The sequence below is a fragment of the Pongo abelii genome, chromosome 11 (genome assembly GCF_028885655.2).
Source record: "Pongo abelii isolate AG06213 chromosome 11, NHGRI_mPonAbe1-v2.0_pri, whole genome shotgun sequence".
Classification (NCBI taxonomy): Eukaryota; Metazoa; Chordata; class Mammalia; order Primates; family Hominidae; genus Pongo; species Pongo abelii.
The window spans coordinates 54,756,063-54,773,850 of NC_071996.2; the positions used below are offsets into that span (position 1 = coordinate 54,756,063).

The 17,788-nt window shown below is 43.8% G+C and overlaps 1 protein-coding gene and 1 long non-coding RNA gene across 12 annotated transcripts in view; both read left to right on the forward strand.

Moving 5' to 3' along the window:
• The first annotated feature begins 5,564 nt into the window (after nt 1-5,564).
• The window catches only part of FMNL2 (formin like 2), a 313,912-nt gene continuing 301,688 nt past the window's right edge, over nt 5,565-17,788 (forward strand). For 7 of the 11 annotated variants that reach the window (XM_054548876.2, XM_054548878.2, XM_054548874.2 and 4 more), the window contains exon 1: nt 5,566-6,139. In XM_054548876.2, coding sequence (XP_054404851.2) covers nt 6,023-6,139 — 117 coding nt within the window. In that variant the 5' untranslated portion in view covers nt 5,566-6,022. Of the gene's footprint in view, nt 6,140-17,788 lie in introns of all 11 variants that reach the window. The other 4 variants (XM_024243821.3, XM_024243822.3, XM_024243820.3 and 1 more) reach the window with 2 other exon arrangements.
• On the forward strand, nt 6,147-17,523 carry LOC134759599 (uncharacterized). Its single transcript, XR_010136039.1, has 2 exons — nt 6,147-16,650; nt 16,805-17,523. It is a non-coding gene; the product is annotated as an uncharacterized LOC134759599 (long non-coding RNA).

Sequence of the window (17,788 nt, forward strand, 5' to 3'; positions counted from 1 at the left end):
CTATTCTTCATGGCCTGATTGTTAATGTCTTGAGGGTTGTTGTTTCGTATATATTTGTCCAGTGTTTTTTATTTCATGTGTGAGTATAAATGTGGTCCTTATATTCCATCTTGATCAGAAGCAGAAGTCACATTATGCTTTTATATATAAGAATACATGGGCCAGGCACGGTGGCTCATGCCTTTAATCCCAAAACTTTGGGAGGCTGAGGATGGAGGATCACTTGAGGCCAGAAGTTCAAGACCAGCCTGTACAACATGGTGAAACCCCATCTCTAGAAAAAATAAAATAATTAGCTGGGTGTAGCAGCATGTGCCTGTAGTTCCAGTTACCCAGGAGGCTGATGTGGGAGGATCACTGGAGCCCGGGAGGCCGAGGCTGTGGTGAGCCATAATCTCACCACTGCACTGCAGCCTGGGTGACAGAGTGAGACCCTGTCTAAAAACAAAAACAAAAACAAAAATACATGATAATTTCAGAGAAAAATTTTAAGGCAGTATAGAATACTGATTTGTGAATCAAAATACCTAATTTCTAAATCTCTCATCTGTATAAACTAGAAAAAAATTACTTTGTTGAGTCTATGCTTCCTTACTGTTGTATTGATAGGATAAAATAACATAAAGTAAAGGCATTTAGTAAAATATGAAGTCATATACAAATGTAAAGTATTATTCAAAGGTACAAAATATGTGGGGAAGAAGTTAGAAGATAATTGTTTACCCATTGTTTACCCACATCTATTGCCTCCTTGCTATTAGACTCTTGATTTTATCCAGGTGAGGAATATGTCAAGCCACAGGTTACACCTGGCTCTGCCCGCTCTTCTTGCAGCTAGGAATGGGCATATTACTCAGTTGCGGAAAATGAGGAATAATTGGCAGTCGGCCAGTGGTTTGATGTACCACTAGCAAGCCCCTGCTTTCCTGATAAAAGGAACAGGCTTAACTGAGTGTATAGGAGAGGAGATGTACCTGTCAGCCATAACTGAAGCATATTCTGAAAATGACCCTGTGGCTTAAGAAGAATGTGTGTTTGGAGTTCTGAGCTAAGGGATCTGGAAGTGACCTGTCTCATTCATTCCTTATCTCTGAGGAACATCTGGGCCCCCAGGCTGTGTAGGGGATGGAGGCCCTTTGTTTTGAGTCAGATGGAGGTTGTCAGGTGGAGGTTGCTACAGGGAAGGTGCTAAGTGAAATTCTACGTAAACTTCGTGCTTTTTACGAGCAGTTGTGTTTCTCCTGTCCAGCCCACCACTACTGGATTACCCTGTGTGCAAGTCCCCCCAATAAGCCCTATATATATATCTCATTCTCTGGCTCTGGGTCATTCTCTGGGTCTCTTCTTCGGCCTCTTGAACATGGTGCCCTTCCTACTGAAGTAAAATAGGGGTCTGGCATGACACTGACATTGCCCCTTCCCCCCTGCTTTCTGCCTGGAATACAGGCAGACTTGATTCGTAGCACCCTGACCGTTATTTTATAAGTACGTGGGAAAGGACCACGCCATCCTACAGATACTGGCTGTAGCCTTACTGAGTTGCTGAAAAAAATTTGGCAGCTACCTTTCTCCATATTTCTTGTCATATGAGAAAAATATATTATTTAAGACATTATTAGTTGGGTGGTGAAAGCATTCCTAATTGATTCAGGAGGAGGAGGGGAACTGGAGAGTTACATCTTTGTAAGTTAACTGTTTAAAGAAGGCTGTATAAAGCAAAAGGGAAAGAACTCATGTTTAAAATTTGTTTACAAATCAAGAGCAGTGCCTGGCCCATAGTAAGTGCTCAATAAATATTCTTCAAATAAATGTAGGTGAATATATCAATCTTGCAGAACTGTTTTAGATGTAAATTGACAAATAACAATCCCTCTAAAATCCCAGCTAGTTCTACTTCACAATTTTGATTCAGGACTATTAATGGTTGTATTTTTCACAGAGCACTGACCTCATTTGTACATAATTACACACACAAGGAGAATCTTAGGGTTACTACTCTGTAGCCAAGTTCAGTTAGCCTTTCTAAGACACTAAGTGAACTTACCTGCAGAGCTGTTCCTTACATTTAGAACCTGAGGAGATACCAGTAAAACTTAGCTCCAATCCCTCAAACAGCTGATCTTGTAGAAGTATTTGTCCTGAATAATGAAAAAGCTTCTTTGAAAGCAATCACACCATTGTAGAGGAATCCCTGACCAAGCCATCCCTGGCATAGCTTGGAAATGCACATAGAAGATAAATGTTCTAACATTTCAGTGTCCATGGAAGCTAAGTACAGTTTTAATAGACATTTTCCTTTTTTTCTTTCTTTTTAAGATAGGACCTTGATCTTGCTCTGTTGCCCAGGCTGGAGTGGAGTGGCAGACCTATGGCTCACTGCAGCCTCAACCACCCAGGCTCAAGCAATCCTTCCACCTCAGCCTCCCTAGCAGCAGCTAGGAAGACAGGTGTGTGTCACACGCCAAAAATTTAAAAAAAATTTTGCATAGTTTTAAACATTTTAAGCCATTAGGTTTTAAAGGTAGTTTTGTTACATCATAGATAATAGGTAAAAATATCACTTTATAGTACTTACGATTTGCAAAATATAGTATCTTCTGCGTCAGGGATCAGCAAACATTTTCTGTAAAAGGCCTGATAGTAAAAACTTCAGGCTTTGAGGGCCATATGGTCTATGTCATGTCAACTCAACTCCATCCTTGCAGCGCAAAAGCAGCTATAGATAGTAGGTAAACACATGGTTTTACTGTGTTCCGATAAAACTATTTATAAGAGTAGGCAGATGAATGGGTTTGGTTTACAGGCATAGTTTTCTGAATTCTGTTCTAAGTTGACAGTCTAGAAGAAGGTATATAATTCTCATCTCATAGTATGCATCAAATTATTAATAATTAGCTTCTTTGTTGTCTTCAGAAAATTCTGTATGGGAAGAAATTTTGCAGGCTTTGTTATAAAGAATATCAAACTGGCACAGTGGCTCACACCTGTAAACCCAACACTTTGGGAGGCCAAGGCAGGAGGATAGCTGGCGGCCAGGAATTTGAGACCAGCCTGGGCAACAGTGAGATCCCATCTCTCTTTCCCATGATTCTTCCCTTAGGGTAGGCCTTCCACATGCACGGTGCTCTTCTTACCCTGGGGAATTGAGCACACACAGTGTGTTTAGGAAGTTGTATGCATGCCCATCTCTGGCTTTCTTTTTTTTTTTTTTTCCAGTGGAGTGTACCTGGAAGATCATACTTCACCATTTTTGTCTCGTAATAATTTTGCATTTTTCTTAGAGATGGAGTTTCTCCATGTTGCCAGGCTGGTCTTAAACTGCTGGGCTCAAGCAATACTCCTGCCTTGGCCTCCCAAACTGCTGGGCTTACAGGTGTGAGCCACTATGCCCGGCCCAGACATTTTCTTTTTTGCCAATATTTTGCACATGAGCTATAACAAATTACATATAACAATAATAAAAAATGGAATATGCATTTTTAAATGATTGCTTGATTTTAATTCTGTGGGGAGGAAGAGTGCTACAATTAAGGTAATAGAAATGTCTTTTCTTTCCTTTCCTTCTATGCTGTCTCCCCCCAAAAAATTTCCTAAGATTTTGATGGATTCTTATAGAAATTGTACAGTCCTATGGAGTGTTTATTTCTCCTCTTAATAATCACAAATAACAACCAAATATTAGAGATTCCAAACATTGAAATAGCAGGAAAGTTCTTTTTGTTCATAGATTTGCACACTTTTTCCTTGGCTTCCCTCAAAGTGTGAGTTTATGAGAGAGACTAGATGTGATAAGACTTAAGGGGAGAAAAAGGTCTTGGTTCCTGGCAGAAATATAGCCGCAGGGAGCCATAAATGTAATCAAAAAGGCTTTCTTAACTGCAGAAAAGAATTCCAGCCTTTTTTATCCAGATGGGCAACCCTCTGGGTGGGCTGATTTTGTGAGTCAATCAGATCCAAAGTGTATGTCTAGAGATTACAAGGAAATAAATACATTTGTGGGTCAGAAATGTCTCACCTGGTCCGAACTGCTTTCTTTCTCACTCATTTTCATTAGTCTGGAGTGTGTGTATATCTAAACCTCCCTGCTTTTCTCTCAGATCAGTAACACATTTGCTATTAACTTTGATACAACACTGCTTTAGAAATACAGGTTACAGTTATTCAGAATTTTAAGTTGAATTTATTTATACTCTCTCCATTCTTTGAAGACTAGAAGTGGTTTATTTAATAGAACATACATGATGTATTTGTGTGTATTTGTGTCATATGCTTTTGGAAAAAGTCACTTGTCAATTCCACAAATAGTTCTTGGGTGTCTACTATGTTTAAAGTATCTTGAAGTTTATAAAGAAGAATGAAATGTCCTTGATGATTGAATCTTGGTGTACTACCTTGTCCAGAAACACTTGCTATTTACTAAAAGGATAACAACCTTACCTGCATATCAAAATCACCTGGGGAGCTTGTTAAAAATACACCGGCCCAGGCTCCGGCTCTCAGCTTAGGGAGATTCTGATAACACGCAGAGCCCAAGGTGTGTGTAGTTTTAACAAAAAGCTTCCCAAGTGAATCTGATACACATCTATGATTAAGAAACACCGCTTTAAACTAATAAAGGACTAACTGCAGAAGTTCAGCCACAAGTCAACCAGATGTATACCCTTAACATTCACATGAGCAGTTGGCTAAAGTCTCTTATAAGGCTATTTCTATTTCCGAGGTTTCAGAATGGGTAGTTATAGTCTGGAATACACCCCAGAGGACAGAATCAGGTCCAATCTTTTCTGTAAGACACCTTGCTCAAGACTGCTGTGAAGGAATAAGAGAGCTGCAGCCAAAGATCATCCCAAAGCCTCCCAGAACACTCTATCATTACATCCATCTCACATAAAATATGGGTGTGTACATTTTCTCCTTTACTAGATTGGCAAGTATTCCAGCGCAGGGCAAGTCTCTTTTTTTTTCTCCCACCAGGGAACACAATATCCCATACATAATAGGTGTTTGACAGGTTTTTTTTTTAAATTGAATTGAATCCTTACCCAGCTCCTAGGGTCTGACTATATGTACCCATAAATTATACAACTGTTTATAAAACATTTCAGTCACACCAAAGAACATATATATGGAAGAAAGAACGATAAACAAGCACCCATGGACCCACCCCTCCGTTTATGAAACACGACTTTGCCAGTGCTTTCGAAGTTCCTTATTGAACTAGATCTTTTAAAAACAGCAACGATTTTCTGAATTTTAGTCAGAAGGCATGCATTCCTTCATTCATTGATTCGATTCCGTCACGGTCAGACCTGCCTACCAAGTGTCAACATTATATACACGATGTAGGTATTCCACTGTTGGGGTGAGGAGGGTCAAAAGTGACATATGCTATCTCCAGAGACTACGGATCGCCCTTGCTGCAAATGGTCCCAACCCGGCCTGGCGCTCTAGAGCAGGCGTGGTTTCTGCGCGCGGACACTTTGGGCAGAAACTACTCGTCCCGGCAGTCCGCGGGGCGAGTGGGCGGAGCCGGGCCGGGGGCGGGGGCCGGGCGAGAGGGGGCATTGTGTAGGGGAGCGCGGAGCTGCATTTGTCTGCTCGAGGTGCTAGCCAGGCAGGCGCAGCCGTGGCCGGCTAGGGCTGGAAGTGTCAGCGGCGGCCGCGGGCCCGGCAGAAGGCCGAGTAGGAGGGACCACGCGCCGGGGGCCGCGATCTCTGGCAGGGGGCGGTGTGCCAGCGGAGCACCATGCACATAGGCGCCCAGCGCCCCGACTACCCCTCCCGAGGAAAAGAGGCCGGGGCCGCGCTGGGGCGGCGGAGAGCATGAGGGAGGCCCGGGGGCGGCTCGGCTTGGAGCGCTGCTAGGGAGCGGTGCGTGCCGCACACCCGCCTGGGCGCGGCGGAGGGCGAGGAGCCGGGCAGGTCGCGCCTGCGGGCGGCAGCCGACCGCCGGGAGCTGTTCTGATTTCCGACGCGCACGCTAGGGGCCCGGAGCAGCCCCCGGCCCCGGCGCGCCGCCGACATGGGCAACGCGGGGAGCATGGATTCGCAGCAGACCGATTTCAGGGCGCACAACGTGCCTTTGAAGCTGCCGATGCCCGAGCCAGGTGAACTGGAGGAGCGATTTGCCATCGTGCTGGTGAGTGCGCGGCGGCGGTCGGGCGCGGGGACCCGGGGCCCCCGGCCGGGCGGCGCAGCTGACCCCCGCCCCTCCCCTTCGCCCCGTGCCGGGAGAGAGCCTCCATTCCCGAGGGGGAGGCTCCCACTTTCCCCTTTGTGGCCCCCCAGCACTCCTCTTCACCCCCCTGGCAGTCCCCCGCGCTCACCCTCTCGGGGTCCCGGGATGGGAATGGGGGCTCGGGGCCGGCTGCCCAGCCAGACCCGAACCCATTGTCTGGCTGTAGAGGCACCTCACGGCGCGTGTGCCCGGGAGGTGCGGCGTGGGCGTGAAGAGAAGGTGGCGCGGGCTTGGCAGGAGGAGGCGGCGAGCCGCTTAGGCTTTTTTTTTTTTTTTTTTTTTTAAAAAAAAACCCTGATTCCCTGCGGACCATCCCTGGGGCGGCCAGCCCGGGACCTGCGAAGTCCCCGGCAGATGGGGCGCGTGTGGCCGGCCGCGGGCGCCGCGCCGGGCGGTGAGCGGAGGCGAACTTGGAGGGCTGACGTCGCGGCTTGGCCAAGGGGAGCTTCCCCGAAAGGGAAAGGGGAGACCCACAGCAGTGCGGCGCCCCGGCCTTTGGCGAGGAGCAGGGGCATCTGAAACCCAGGCCGGGGAGAACCTCAGCGCGTTCCCTCTAGACTTAAATCTTAAACCACAAAAATGTGCAGTTTTGCGGGGACGTGTTGCGAGCTGTCCTGACTGCACGGGCGACCCCTCCCCTCCTCTTGCACGCCCAGCCAGGTCCCCCGCTCCCTCCTGCATTCCGCTTCTCCCAGCTTTCCAGCTCCTCAAATCCAGGACTCTGAAAACTCCCCTCTTTCTCCCTTTCCTGCTGGGACAGTGTCTGGGCCCCTCCCAGCCGAGGCTTGTGCTGTGAGCTGCAGAGGGTGTGGCGGCTTGCCCCAGCCAGCATCTGGACTGCAGTTTGTCCCCCAGACTTGCAGCTTTAGTGTCCCAGCCTCTTCTAAGGGATGTTGGGGGGGACACACACAGGCGAGATTGGGCGCATTCCTACTCCTGACACTTGGACACTTCTCTTTTCCTAGTTGGTTACCTCTAAACTCCACAAGACTAGGCAGCAAGGGAAACTCGTGATCTGGGCAGCCAACGAGTGTGCCTGCCAGCGGGTTTTCTTTTCTTCTTTTGTTTTCATGAAAACTTACAACTTTGGCAGAGGACTCGAGTTCTATATCAAAAATCGGTTTTCTGAGGTGTGCTCAGCGACAGGACGTTCAAATTGCCTGCCTTCAGGCCTTGAAAAAGGGATGGTTTGGTATGGGAAATGATGTTCTGGATGGCAGGTTAGCTGTGTGCTCTTTGGGAGAACTGAGCCCTCTCTCCCGCCACCTGGAGACTCTGGTGTGGCCGTCGGGGAGACACATGAGGTTGCTTGTGTTGCTTTGCATCTCCTGTGATCTCCCACAGCTGCTCCCACCGTTGTGCAAGATGGGACACTCAAATGAAACGGCCTAGGCATAATTCTCAAGGCAGCCTGGGTGCATACTTGACCTGCTTTTCCAGAGACAAACGTTTTTCTTCAAAACCCTCTTCCTACTAGACATATGGTTCTTACCTCCTGGCTCTGGCTTTTTTTCTTCCTGGCTCTGGCTTTTTTGTTTTTCCATCCATGCTGTGGTGCTGTGTGTGTGTGTGTGTGTGTGTGTGTGTGTCTCTGAATACTTGTGGTGGAGGAGCCAGTGACACAGGGAAACCAGTGCAGCAGCCATAATAATAACAATAATGCAATTAAGTTCTGCTTGACTAGGATAGCATTTTTTTTTTGCTTGAGCTTTCATTTTCCCTGCTGATTAATAACACATGGTGTGAATTAATTTTAGAAAAATAATGTCCCATCATTAACATGGTGGATTTGTGTTCTTGTTAAGGCTAGCAGTTGCAAATATAGTATTTAGACAATTATGATTGTACATCCCGAGCTTCTTGGGGCAGTGTTGTTGTGACTACTTTTACATTAATGTGTGTCACAGTTACTGGATGCAATTCCTTTTAAAATAGTTTACAATATTCTAAGCCTCTCAATCAAGAAACAAAAACAATACCAGGCTGACCTTTTTTTGAGTAGAGACAAAGCTTTTGGGGGACCATGTCGGCTTGGGAACCCTCTTCCTAGGGACGCATTTGGACCATCGATGCGTTCCTTCTCCCAGGTCAGCTCCACTTGCTCTTTGACAATCTGTGAGAGGAGTTGAAACCTTCCAGATCATCTCCGTGGGCCAATAGAAGTGCGCAGTGTTGGTGATTTCTCGTTTTTTTTTTTTTTTTTTTTTTTTTTCTGGAGTTGTGTGTGTGATAATCTCAACTTTGCTTTTCTTCATGAGTTGCTTAAGAAATCAGTTCACACCATTTAATTTGGACATCAATCTTGAAGGACAAGTTTTAAGTGGCAGATTTTTAAGTATGTATGTGGAGGGCAATGGAAATTGTGTTGGCATTATTGATATCAATTCAACTTGTGTAATAAAGATCATACGGGTATTTTGGGAGGAAAAGCAGATAGTAATACTGTACATAAAAGTGTCCAAGCACTTCATTGTAAGTATGGCTTATATCAATAATTAACAGACTCTTTCAAGCTAGGAAAACAGTTCCTCCCAACCTCCAGCTCTAGAATATTTAAGGCCTCCGGGAGAAGTAAATAAAAATTAAGATGACAAAAGTCCATTTTATTTCTTGTTAGGAAAGCCTTAAGAGAGAACAAATCTATTCAATGACTATCCCCTCCCTCCCCATCAGTTTATGTGGGTTAAATTGTGTGAATATAAAAAATTAGTGGGTACGAATGGAAATGAGAGAATAAAAGACTAATTAATTAAGAGTAGAGGGTGAACTTTGAAAAGTAATCTTTTTAATAGAAAAAAATGGAGTTAGTGACTAGCAAAAATTGGATCCCAGTCTTAGGAGTTTAATCCTCCCAAGGATAGGTATCTTCAGTATCATTATAGTAATAGTTATAAAACTTATATTTAAGGGGAAAGATTACTGTCTTAGTGTATACATTTAAACCATTTGCCTCCCTGTACTAACCTTTCAGGTGGAGCTGGAAGGTGAGATACATATATATGTATATGCATATGCCTTTGTGTGTGTGTATGTGCAGTGTTTCTGTTATACTCTAACCTATGTATAATTTATATGGAAGTGTTTCATAAATTATAAAGTCAGCCACGTACTTCAATCTTTGTTCTTTTAGGATGTAAGGATGTATATATTTCATAGGTAATATTAGCCTGTGTTTTTTGGGGGTTCTTCACATCTGTAATAGCCATGTGGCCCTCCATTGTATTTATTAACCATTGTCTAATTTTGGGGGTTACATCAAGCTTGTCAACCACTGCCTGTGGGCCTCATGGGCCCAACGCAAATTCATAAACTTTTTTAAAACATTATGAGATTTATTTCATGATTTTTTTTTTTAAGCTCATCGGCTATCGTTAGTGTATTTTATGTGTGGCCCAAGACAATTCTTCTTCTTCCAGTGTGGCCCAGGGAAGCCAAAAGATTGGACATCCCTGGGTTACATACACACACCCACAAATACTCCCATGTCCTTTATTTTTAAAGATGATGATAAGAAGGTGGTTCTTGGTGGATGTGGTGAACAACTGATGGTTTTTGTCCGAGAATACCTGTTCTACATTAGACACTCCATAATATTATTCACTCATTTTTGGCTTGCAGTCACTGTTTACAACTTAAAAGGCACACCCTTGGATGCCTTTGTTGAAGAGCTATCTTGAAAATTTCTTTTGTTGAGTTTCAGAGGAAAGGACAATTTTAAGTCTGTGTCTTAGCTGCTGTATCTTATGCAATATCAGGTGTCAGGCAGCACTGCAAACAGATTTAAAATTATTAGGAAGTAATGGTTTAGGGCAGTATTATCTTATATTTGGTATCAGGAACTGCTTTGGTATCTGATTAATTTGAGTCCATTTCCTTCTCATTTTTTTTCTGCTTGTCCTGAGATTGAATGTGGTCATTTTGTTTTAGGAAGGAGTGGGAACATTTTCTGAGTATCTACTATGAGTAGGCCTTTTACATGTTCTCATTTAATGCTCACAGTAACTAATGCTATCAGCAACATTATAGATGCAAAAATAATGATTATTTAGGCTGGGCACAGTGGCTCACCCCTATAATCCCAGCCCTTTGGGAGGCTGAGGTGAGAGGATCGCTTGAGCCCAGAAATTCGAGACCAGCCTGGGCAACATGGTGAGATCCTGTCTCTATGAAAAAAGAAAAAAAAAGATTAGCCAGGTGTGGTGGCTTGCACCTGTAGTCCCAGCTACACAAGAGGCTGAGGTGGGAGGATCATTTGAGTCCTGGAGGTCGAGGCTGAAGTGAGCCGTGTTCGTACCATTGCACTCCAGCCTGGATGACAAAGTGAGACCATGTCTCAAAAAAGAAAAAGATATCTAAGTTGCCTAAAATTATACAGTTATTAAATAACCAATCTGGTCTTTCAGCACAGATTTGGATCTGTTCCCTACTCCCCCTGGCCTTTCTTTTATATTATGCTTCCTTAGGCTTAGAACTGGGAAGAAAAAAAGGGCCTGCGACTAGCAGTAAAAAAATTCCTGTCTGGTTAGTGCAAATTTCAGACTGGATAAAGTTGGCAGAAATTCTTCAGAAGTGACTGAAGTGAGGTGCATTTGAAGTTTCTTCTCTTTAGATGTCAAGCCTTTTGGCATCTTCACTGTGCTCTTCTATTTTCAAGCATGGAGTTAAAAATTGATCTGGTCCAAAAAGGTACTCTTCAGTTTTTCTTTTCAAGGCAGATTTGAAATACCTTGGTTGAAAAGTTTGTTCTCCAAATCAGAAGGAATAGGCAACCTGTCAATGCAATGCATATACTCCAAATGTGAAACCTGTGAAAAGGAAAGGAAGGTCAAGTTGTTTTTTTTGCTTTGTTTTTCTTTTTGAGATGGAGTCTTGCTCTGTCGCCCAGGCTGGAGTGCAGTGGTGCAATATTGTCTCACTGCAACCTCTGCTACCCGGGTTCAAGTGATTCTCCTGCCTCAGCCTCCCGAGTAGCTGGGATTACAGGTGTGTGCCACCATGCCCGGCTGATTTTTGTATTTTTAGTAGAGATGGGGTTTCAGCATCTTGGCCAGGCTGGTCTTGAACTCCTGACCTCGTGATCCACCTGCCTCAGCCTCCCAAAGTGCTGGGATTACAGGTGTGAACCACTGTGCCCGGCCGGAAGGTCAACTTTTAACATTTAAGTTTACTTCCCACTGCAAGGTGTTGCTCCCTTTCAGCCACGTCCAAGGAAAGCACTTGCCATAAAGTCTGTTAAGCAGATGGGCAGGTGGGAGTGTAGTGAGGCCATCAGATGCTGCTGATTTGTTTTCTCACATTCTTTCTCCTGTTGTGAGGGGAAGAGAGTGTGGAAGAGGGGTGGTGGAATGTTGGCACTTTGAACCATTACAGTTTCACCCTAGGCAGTAACTCCCTGAGCTGTTTTATTCTCCAAAGTGGGAATATATGGTTAGGGCTGTATCATTATCAGGATGCATTTTTTCCTCCTAATATTACCAATAAAAACTATGACAATATATTGGGGTATCTAGGATAGAAGTTGATCAAATGCAAATGTTTGGCTCCAGGAAGAGACTGGTAACAGTGTAAGGTGATGAAATTTGGGGAGAGATGGTATGCGTGGTCTTAAATCCATAAGTGATAAGAAGTACTTTGGCTTGTGGCCTGTCATTTAGCATTGGCCTGGGAGGCAGGAGGCCTAGTTTCTAGAATCATATTGCTGCACCAACTTGGACAAGTGAAACTCTTTCCTCTGGCCCTTGGTTTTCCTCCTTTGTGAATGGGAATAAAATTTGGCACAATTGTTGGTATAGTCGTGAGATGATGGAAATCATACCACTTGAAAACATAAAATTTCCAGAACATAATACATTGTGATTCATTAGTTGACGTTGGCTTTTGAAGAGCTTTCAGGTGGAAATGTGTGTAGGGGTGTTCTGTGTGGTCTAAAGAGTAGAATTCCCCAGGGTCAGTGACTGAAAGTCATATGAGCATAGGGAAAAATATTCTAACATGTAGAGTTGTCAAAAATGGATGGTGAGTTCTCCGTTAAAGTTATTCAGATAATCTGTGTGACAAACACTGGTGATTGGAAGGCCCTTTCCAGCCCAAGAAGATAGGAAGTACGTTATTGGCTTGAAAGTTAACCCTCTTTGAGGTGAGTCTGCCACTTGCAGGTTCTAGACATAGAATTGTAATACCTGAGAGTGGGGAAAGATCTCCTGGTAGGTCCTTCCTGGGCTCAAAGAAGAAAAAGATACGTATGGGCTGATGTTTGTCCTGGAAATTCATTTGACTTTATGAGAACTGTTGCCTAAAGGGTTTGGTCTTAATGAACAGTGCTCTTCTTTTTCATATTTAGAGCTTGGGGAATAGGGACAAGGTAAAGTGGGCTCTCCAGCCCTCAGGTTTAAGCAAGTAATAGATGTCAAAAAAGTAGCTAATACAAGAAGCACTGATTATGGATGATTGCCTCTCCTTTGCAAGAGGACGCTGTAACTGGAGTCCTTTTAGGAACAAAGCATTGAATCCTTATAAAAGAAGGAACAGCCTAGAGGAGCTTAGAAGGGAATGTGAGTTACAAGCTATACGGTTGCTTGGCAGATCTCATCTTGTAGAGCGACTCTTTATGGAGTGCCACCCCCATCCCTGCAAATAACAAGAAGTGTGTCCCTAGGCTTTGGAGTCATGGTTCCTTAGAGAGGCTTCATGTACCTTAGTTCTCACCTACTTGAACACTGGGGACAGAGATAGCTCATTGCTTGTCTTCCCTTTAGAATTCCATCGGTTCATACTGCAGGGTGATCTTCCTCTGTCCTCCCCGGTGACCCCTTCCTCCTTTCCAGAAACCTGTCTTTCAACATAAATGCCAAGGACTATGCCATTTTCAACGGATAGGATATAATTTGGAAGCAATGTCTAAGGGAAGAGCTGTTAGGTTGGAGAGCTGCCTCTTGAACTGTGATCTCAACCAAGGCCCGTAGATATGGACCAGATGGGCTTGGAATTCTGAAATTGGGCAATGCTCAGCCCTTTTTGCCAGGTATGATGGTATTCGATGTTGACAAATAAAAATGTACGTTCTTTTCACTCTCTGAAAAAACAAACAGAAAAACATGACCATCAGTGTTCACTGGTAGGCAATTATCACAAACTCTCTATGATTTCTAGTCTTGTATAGTTTCTAGGACAAACTTCATGTAGTTTCTGTGATTCCGTGATCTTCAGTGTTCTTGTTTAGCCTGTAATTGACTTTGGTGACTCTTATTTCACGTGTAACCTTAGTCTACTTTTTTCTTTGTAGAAGTTCTGATGCATTTGTAAGCCCCTGTAACCATTGCCACAGAAACTGAAAGCCTTGAGATGTTTAGACCCTGCTATCCCCAGAAGTAATCTCACTTGACTGACTTCTGTGCATAGAAGATGCCCATGGCTTGGTTTTGGGAATGATGTCAAATATCAAATAGTTCATATTTTTTTGTTTCGAGATGGATTCTCTTTCTGTCATCCGGGCTGGCGTACAGTGGTGTGATCTCAGCTCACTACAATCTCTGCCTTCCGGGTTCAAGCGATCCTCCTGCCTCAGCCTCCTGAGTAGCTGGGATTACAGGCATGCACCACCACACCCAGCTAGTTTTTGTACTTTTAATAGAGACGAGGTTTCACCACATTGGCCAGGCTGGTCTTGAACTCCTGACCTCAAGTGATCCACCAGTCTTGGCATCTCAAAGTGCTGGGATTACAGGCATAAGCCACCACACCCGGCTTAAATAGTTCACATTTTTGACCATGTGCCTGGTGCTGGGACACTAACATGTGACTGATGGTGCTTTTAAATAACACATCTCACTAGTCTCAAGACCTGCCTTAATTGAGGGTTTGCTCAGGAACCTGACTTCCTTTCCTTGTTTTTTTTTCTCTCCGTGGAAGTTTGGCAGAACACCTTATTTAAGCTAGAATAAGGGTATTGGTAAGTTAAAGTAGTGGTTCTCAAACTTGGTTGTGCATTGACATCACTTGGGGATCCTCAGAAAGTACAAGTGGGCCAGGTATAGTGGCTCACGCCTGTAATCCCAGCACTTTGGGAGGCCGAGACAGGAGGATCACTTGAGGCCAGGAATCCTAGACCAGCGTGGAGCAACATAGCGAGACCTCATCTCTACTACTAATGAAAATTAGCCAGGTGTGGTGGTGCATGCCTGTAGTCACAGCTTACCTGGGAGGCTGAGGCAGGAGGATTGCTTGAGCCCAGAAGTTTGAGGTTGCAGTGAGCTATGATCATGCCACTGCACTCTAGTCTGGGCAACAGAGCAAGACTATCTCTAAAACAAAAACAAAAACAAAAACAAACCCAGAATGCCTGAGTTCCACTCCCAGAAATTCTGATAAATTTGTCTGGAATGTGACCTGGGCATGAGGATTTTTAAAAGCTCCCTAGAAGGTTTGAATGTTCAGCCAAGGTTGACAGCCACTGTGCTAGATGTTTTTCCCCTTTTTCTTCCTACCCCGAAGACCAAGCCAGTTTGCCTATGAGTTAAAACCAGCAGAAAACAAGATAATGAATGTAATAGAAAAGGGATTGTTTAAGAAGTTAAACCAAATTTTGGAGAGATTAGGCAAAATTGAGAAGGTTGAGAAGAGTTAAAAAATGAAAGATACTTGATTCAACTAAAAGCAGCAAGATGAAAAAATACAGAAGAAAAGGATAAATCCTGTTGAATGGTAGAGAGACTTTATTTAACTATTTAAGAAATGACCACCAAATTATCATAATGAAAATTTGTGAGAAAATTCTATACATATGGTGTAAGATTAAGCAATGACCCAGAAGTATACTTCTGGAGTAGAACAATCAATAAATCAATTGCATTTTTGCTTAGGCCTCCATTCTGCAGCCTAATTGTTTGTTGGTTCAATGCAGGCCTTTTGCTTTGATCTCTGGTTTTACCACTTACAAAGACTTGATGAGCTTGGCTTCCTGTAGTGAAATTCAAATACACTTGTGAAATGTAAACAACATTCATTTATTAAGAATCCTATAATCAAGGCAAATTGGCGTGCTTATATAAGCAATTAGCCTTGAGAATAGAAAGATAAATAGGATGCTAGGTCAAGAATGAGCTGATTGTTCTCAATGCAAGACTCTAGTTATTTCTTTATTCATTATAACATAAGCAAATAGACATTCCTCTTATTCATAATTTTTAGCATTTGTGGTTTGGGGTTTGAGGACAGCATATGTGGTTTTCTGGAACTGAGAGGATAGTAGCAATTATTGTTTCATTTAGATTTAGAAATATAAATCAATCTTATAAGGAACTGTAGGTAGTTGATTTATGACTAGATAAAACTTTCTAATAATAGGGAACAGGGCAAGAGAAGGTATGGATTTAAATGGGAATAGTAAAGGATAATAATAGTTTTATTTTGGTGGGGAAGGTAAAGAAGATGACAATTTTACAGTGGCAGAAAGATTGAAAATAGTCTCATCTGCCCTCATTGAATAAATTGAATAAAAAAGGAATAACATTCTTTTTTTTTTTATTGGCATAGAAGGAAGCATTATGATAACTAATAGCAGAAGAAGCTGGATATGTCATGATCAGATTTGCACCATGGCAACACTCAGTTTTGCCCAGCGAGTTCAGTACTGCTAAATGTCTTATTTGTGAAAGCTAGAGAACCTAAAATGCAAAGGCAGTGAATTGGGTGAATAGCTTTGTTAGGTTCAGTTCTGGCCCTTTCATTCCCTGATATGGTCACCTTTGTTGTTCTTCCAAAGAAATTTTCTCTTTGGTGACAGTGGAGTATCTTGACTAATCAGGGTTCTTTATTCCCAAGGACTTCTGCCTGGTGAACCTAGGAAGCCAAATGTCTTGGGACCAGGATGCCGTAAACTTGGATTCCCAGGGCCTTACCATAAATTTACTCTACTGCCAACTAATTTGGTCATCTAGATGTGAACGTGGAGAGGCCATTTAGAACTGTGTGGCCTCTTGGGCTTGTGCAGCCCTTCCCCTTGCCAGTGTTTACACCCTCCAGTGGCCTTTTATAGCAGAATGTTTGGTTTGGTTCTCAGGGTCCACTTTTTGGAAAGCATTGTTTGGCTTAGAAATCTCCGGGTCATTTGTGAATTTACCAGGTCTCATTTCTCATTTAATTAAACAATTCTTTAACATTAAACACCTATACTTTTTTTCTTCTTTTTCTTCTTTTTAGATGGAGTCTCACTCTGTCGCCCACGCTGGAGTGCAGTGGCACAATCTTGGCTCACTGCAACCTCCACCTCCTGGGTTCAAGCGATTCTCCTGCCTCAGCCTCCAGAGTAGCTGGGATTACAGGTGCATGCCTCCATGCCCGGCTAATTTTTGTATTTGTAGTAGAGATGGGGTTTCACCACGTTGCCCAAGCTGCTCTTGAACTCCCAACCTCAGGTGATCCGCCCACCTCAGCCTCCCAAAGTGCTGGGATTACAGGCGTGAGCCACCACACCCGGCCTATACTTTTGTTATTTCACCAGTAATTATCAGAAGTTCTGGCAGGGTGTGGTGGCTCACATCTGTCATCCCAGTGCTTTGGGAGGCTGAGGTGGGAGGATTGCTTGAGGCCTGGAGTTTGAGACCAGCCTGGGCAACAGCAAGATCCTGTGCCTATGAAAATTAAAAACAAAAACAAAAACAAAAAAAACTGGCTTAGTGGCACACTCCCTGTAGTCCTAGCTACTTGGGGGGCTGAGGTGGGAGAATTGCTTGAGCCCAGCAGTTCCAGGCTGAAGTGAGCTGTAATCATGCCACTGTACTCCAGCCTGGGTGACAAAGTAAGATACCCTATCTCTAACAACAAAAAAAGTTCCATGATTGATTTCCTCTGATATTTCTAATGATAATGGAGAAATTTAAAAATTCTTTCTTGGTCATTTTTTAGAATGATATTGCCTGATCCTCTTTTAAAAAAATCTTTTCATGGCCGGGCACGGTGGCTCAGACTGGGCGCCATGGCTCACGCCTGTAATCCCAGCACTTTGGGAAGCCGAGGCGGGCAGATCACGAGGTCAGGAGTTCGAGACCAGCCTGGCCAACATGGTGAAACCCTGTATCTACTAAAGATACAAAAAATTAGCCGGGCATGGTGGCACATACCTGTAGTCCCAGCTACTTGGGAGGCTGAGGCAGGAGAGTCGCTTGAACCTGGGAGGCAGAGGTTGCAGTGAGCCAAGATCCCGCCACAGCACTCCAGTCTGGGTGACAGGGCGATATTTCGTCTCAAAAAAAAAAAAAAATCTTTTCACAAACCAAATACAGTTGCAACCAACTCCCAGATCAGGAACCAGAATCCCTCCCTCCCTCTTGTTCTTCAGAAGTGGTGAGACTTGGCTTCTGGTCTCCCAGCCACAGTTATTGCTCACCTGAACTTACTTTCTCAGCGGTCACACTTCACGTGGAAGACACTAGGCCACAGGATTGCGCCTTGTGGTCTGACTCCAAGTGACTCTAACCGTGAGGTTTCCACCACTTCCTTTGAGAGCTTTCCTAGTCCAAGTAGGCCTGAGCATTAGGAAATATTGACACTGCA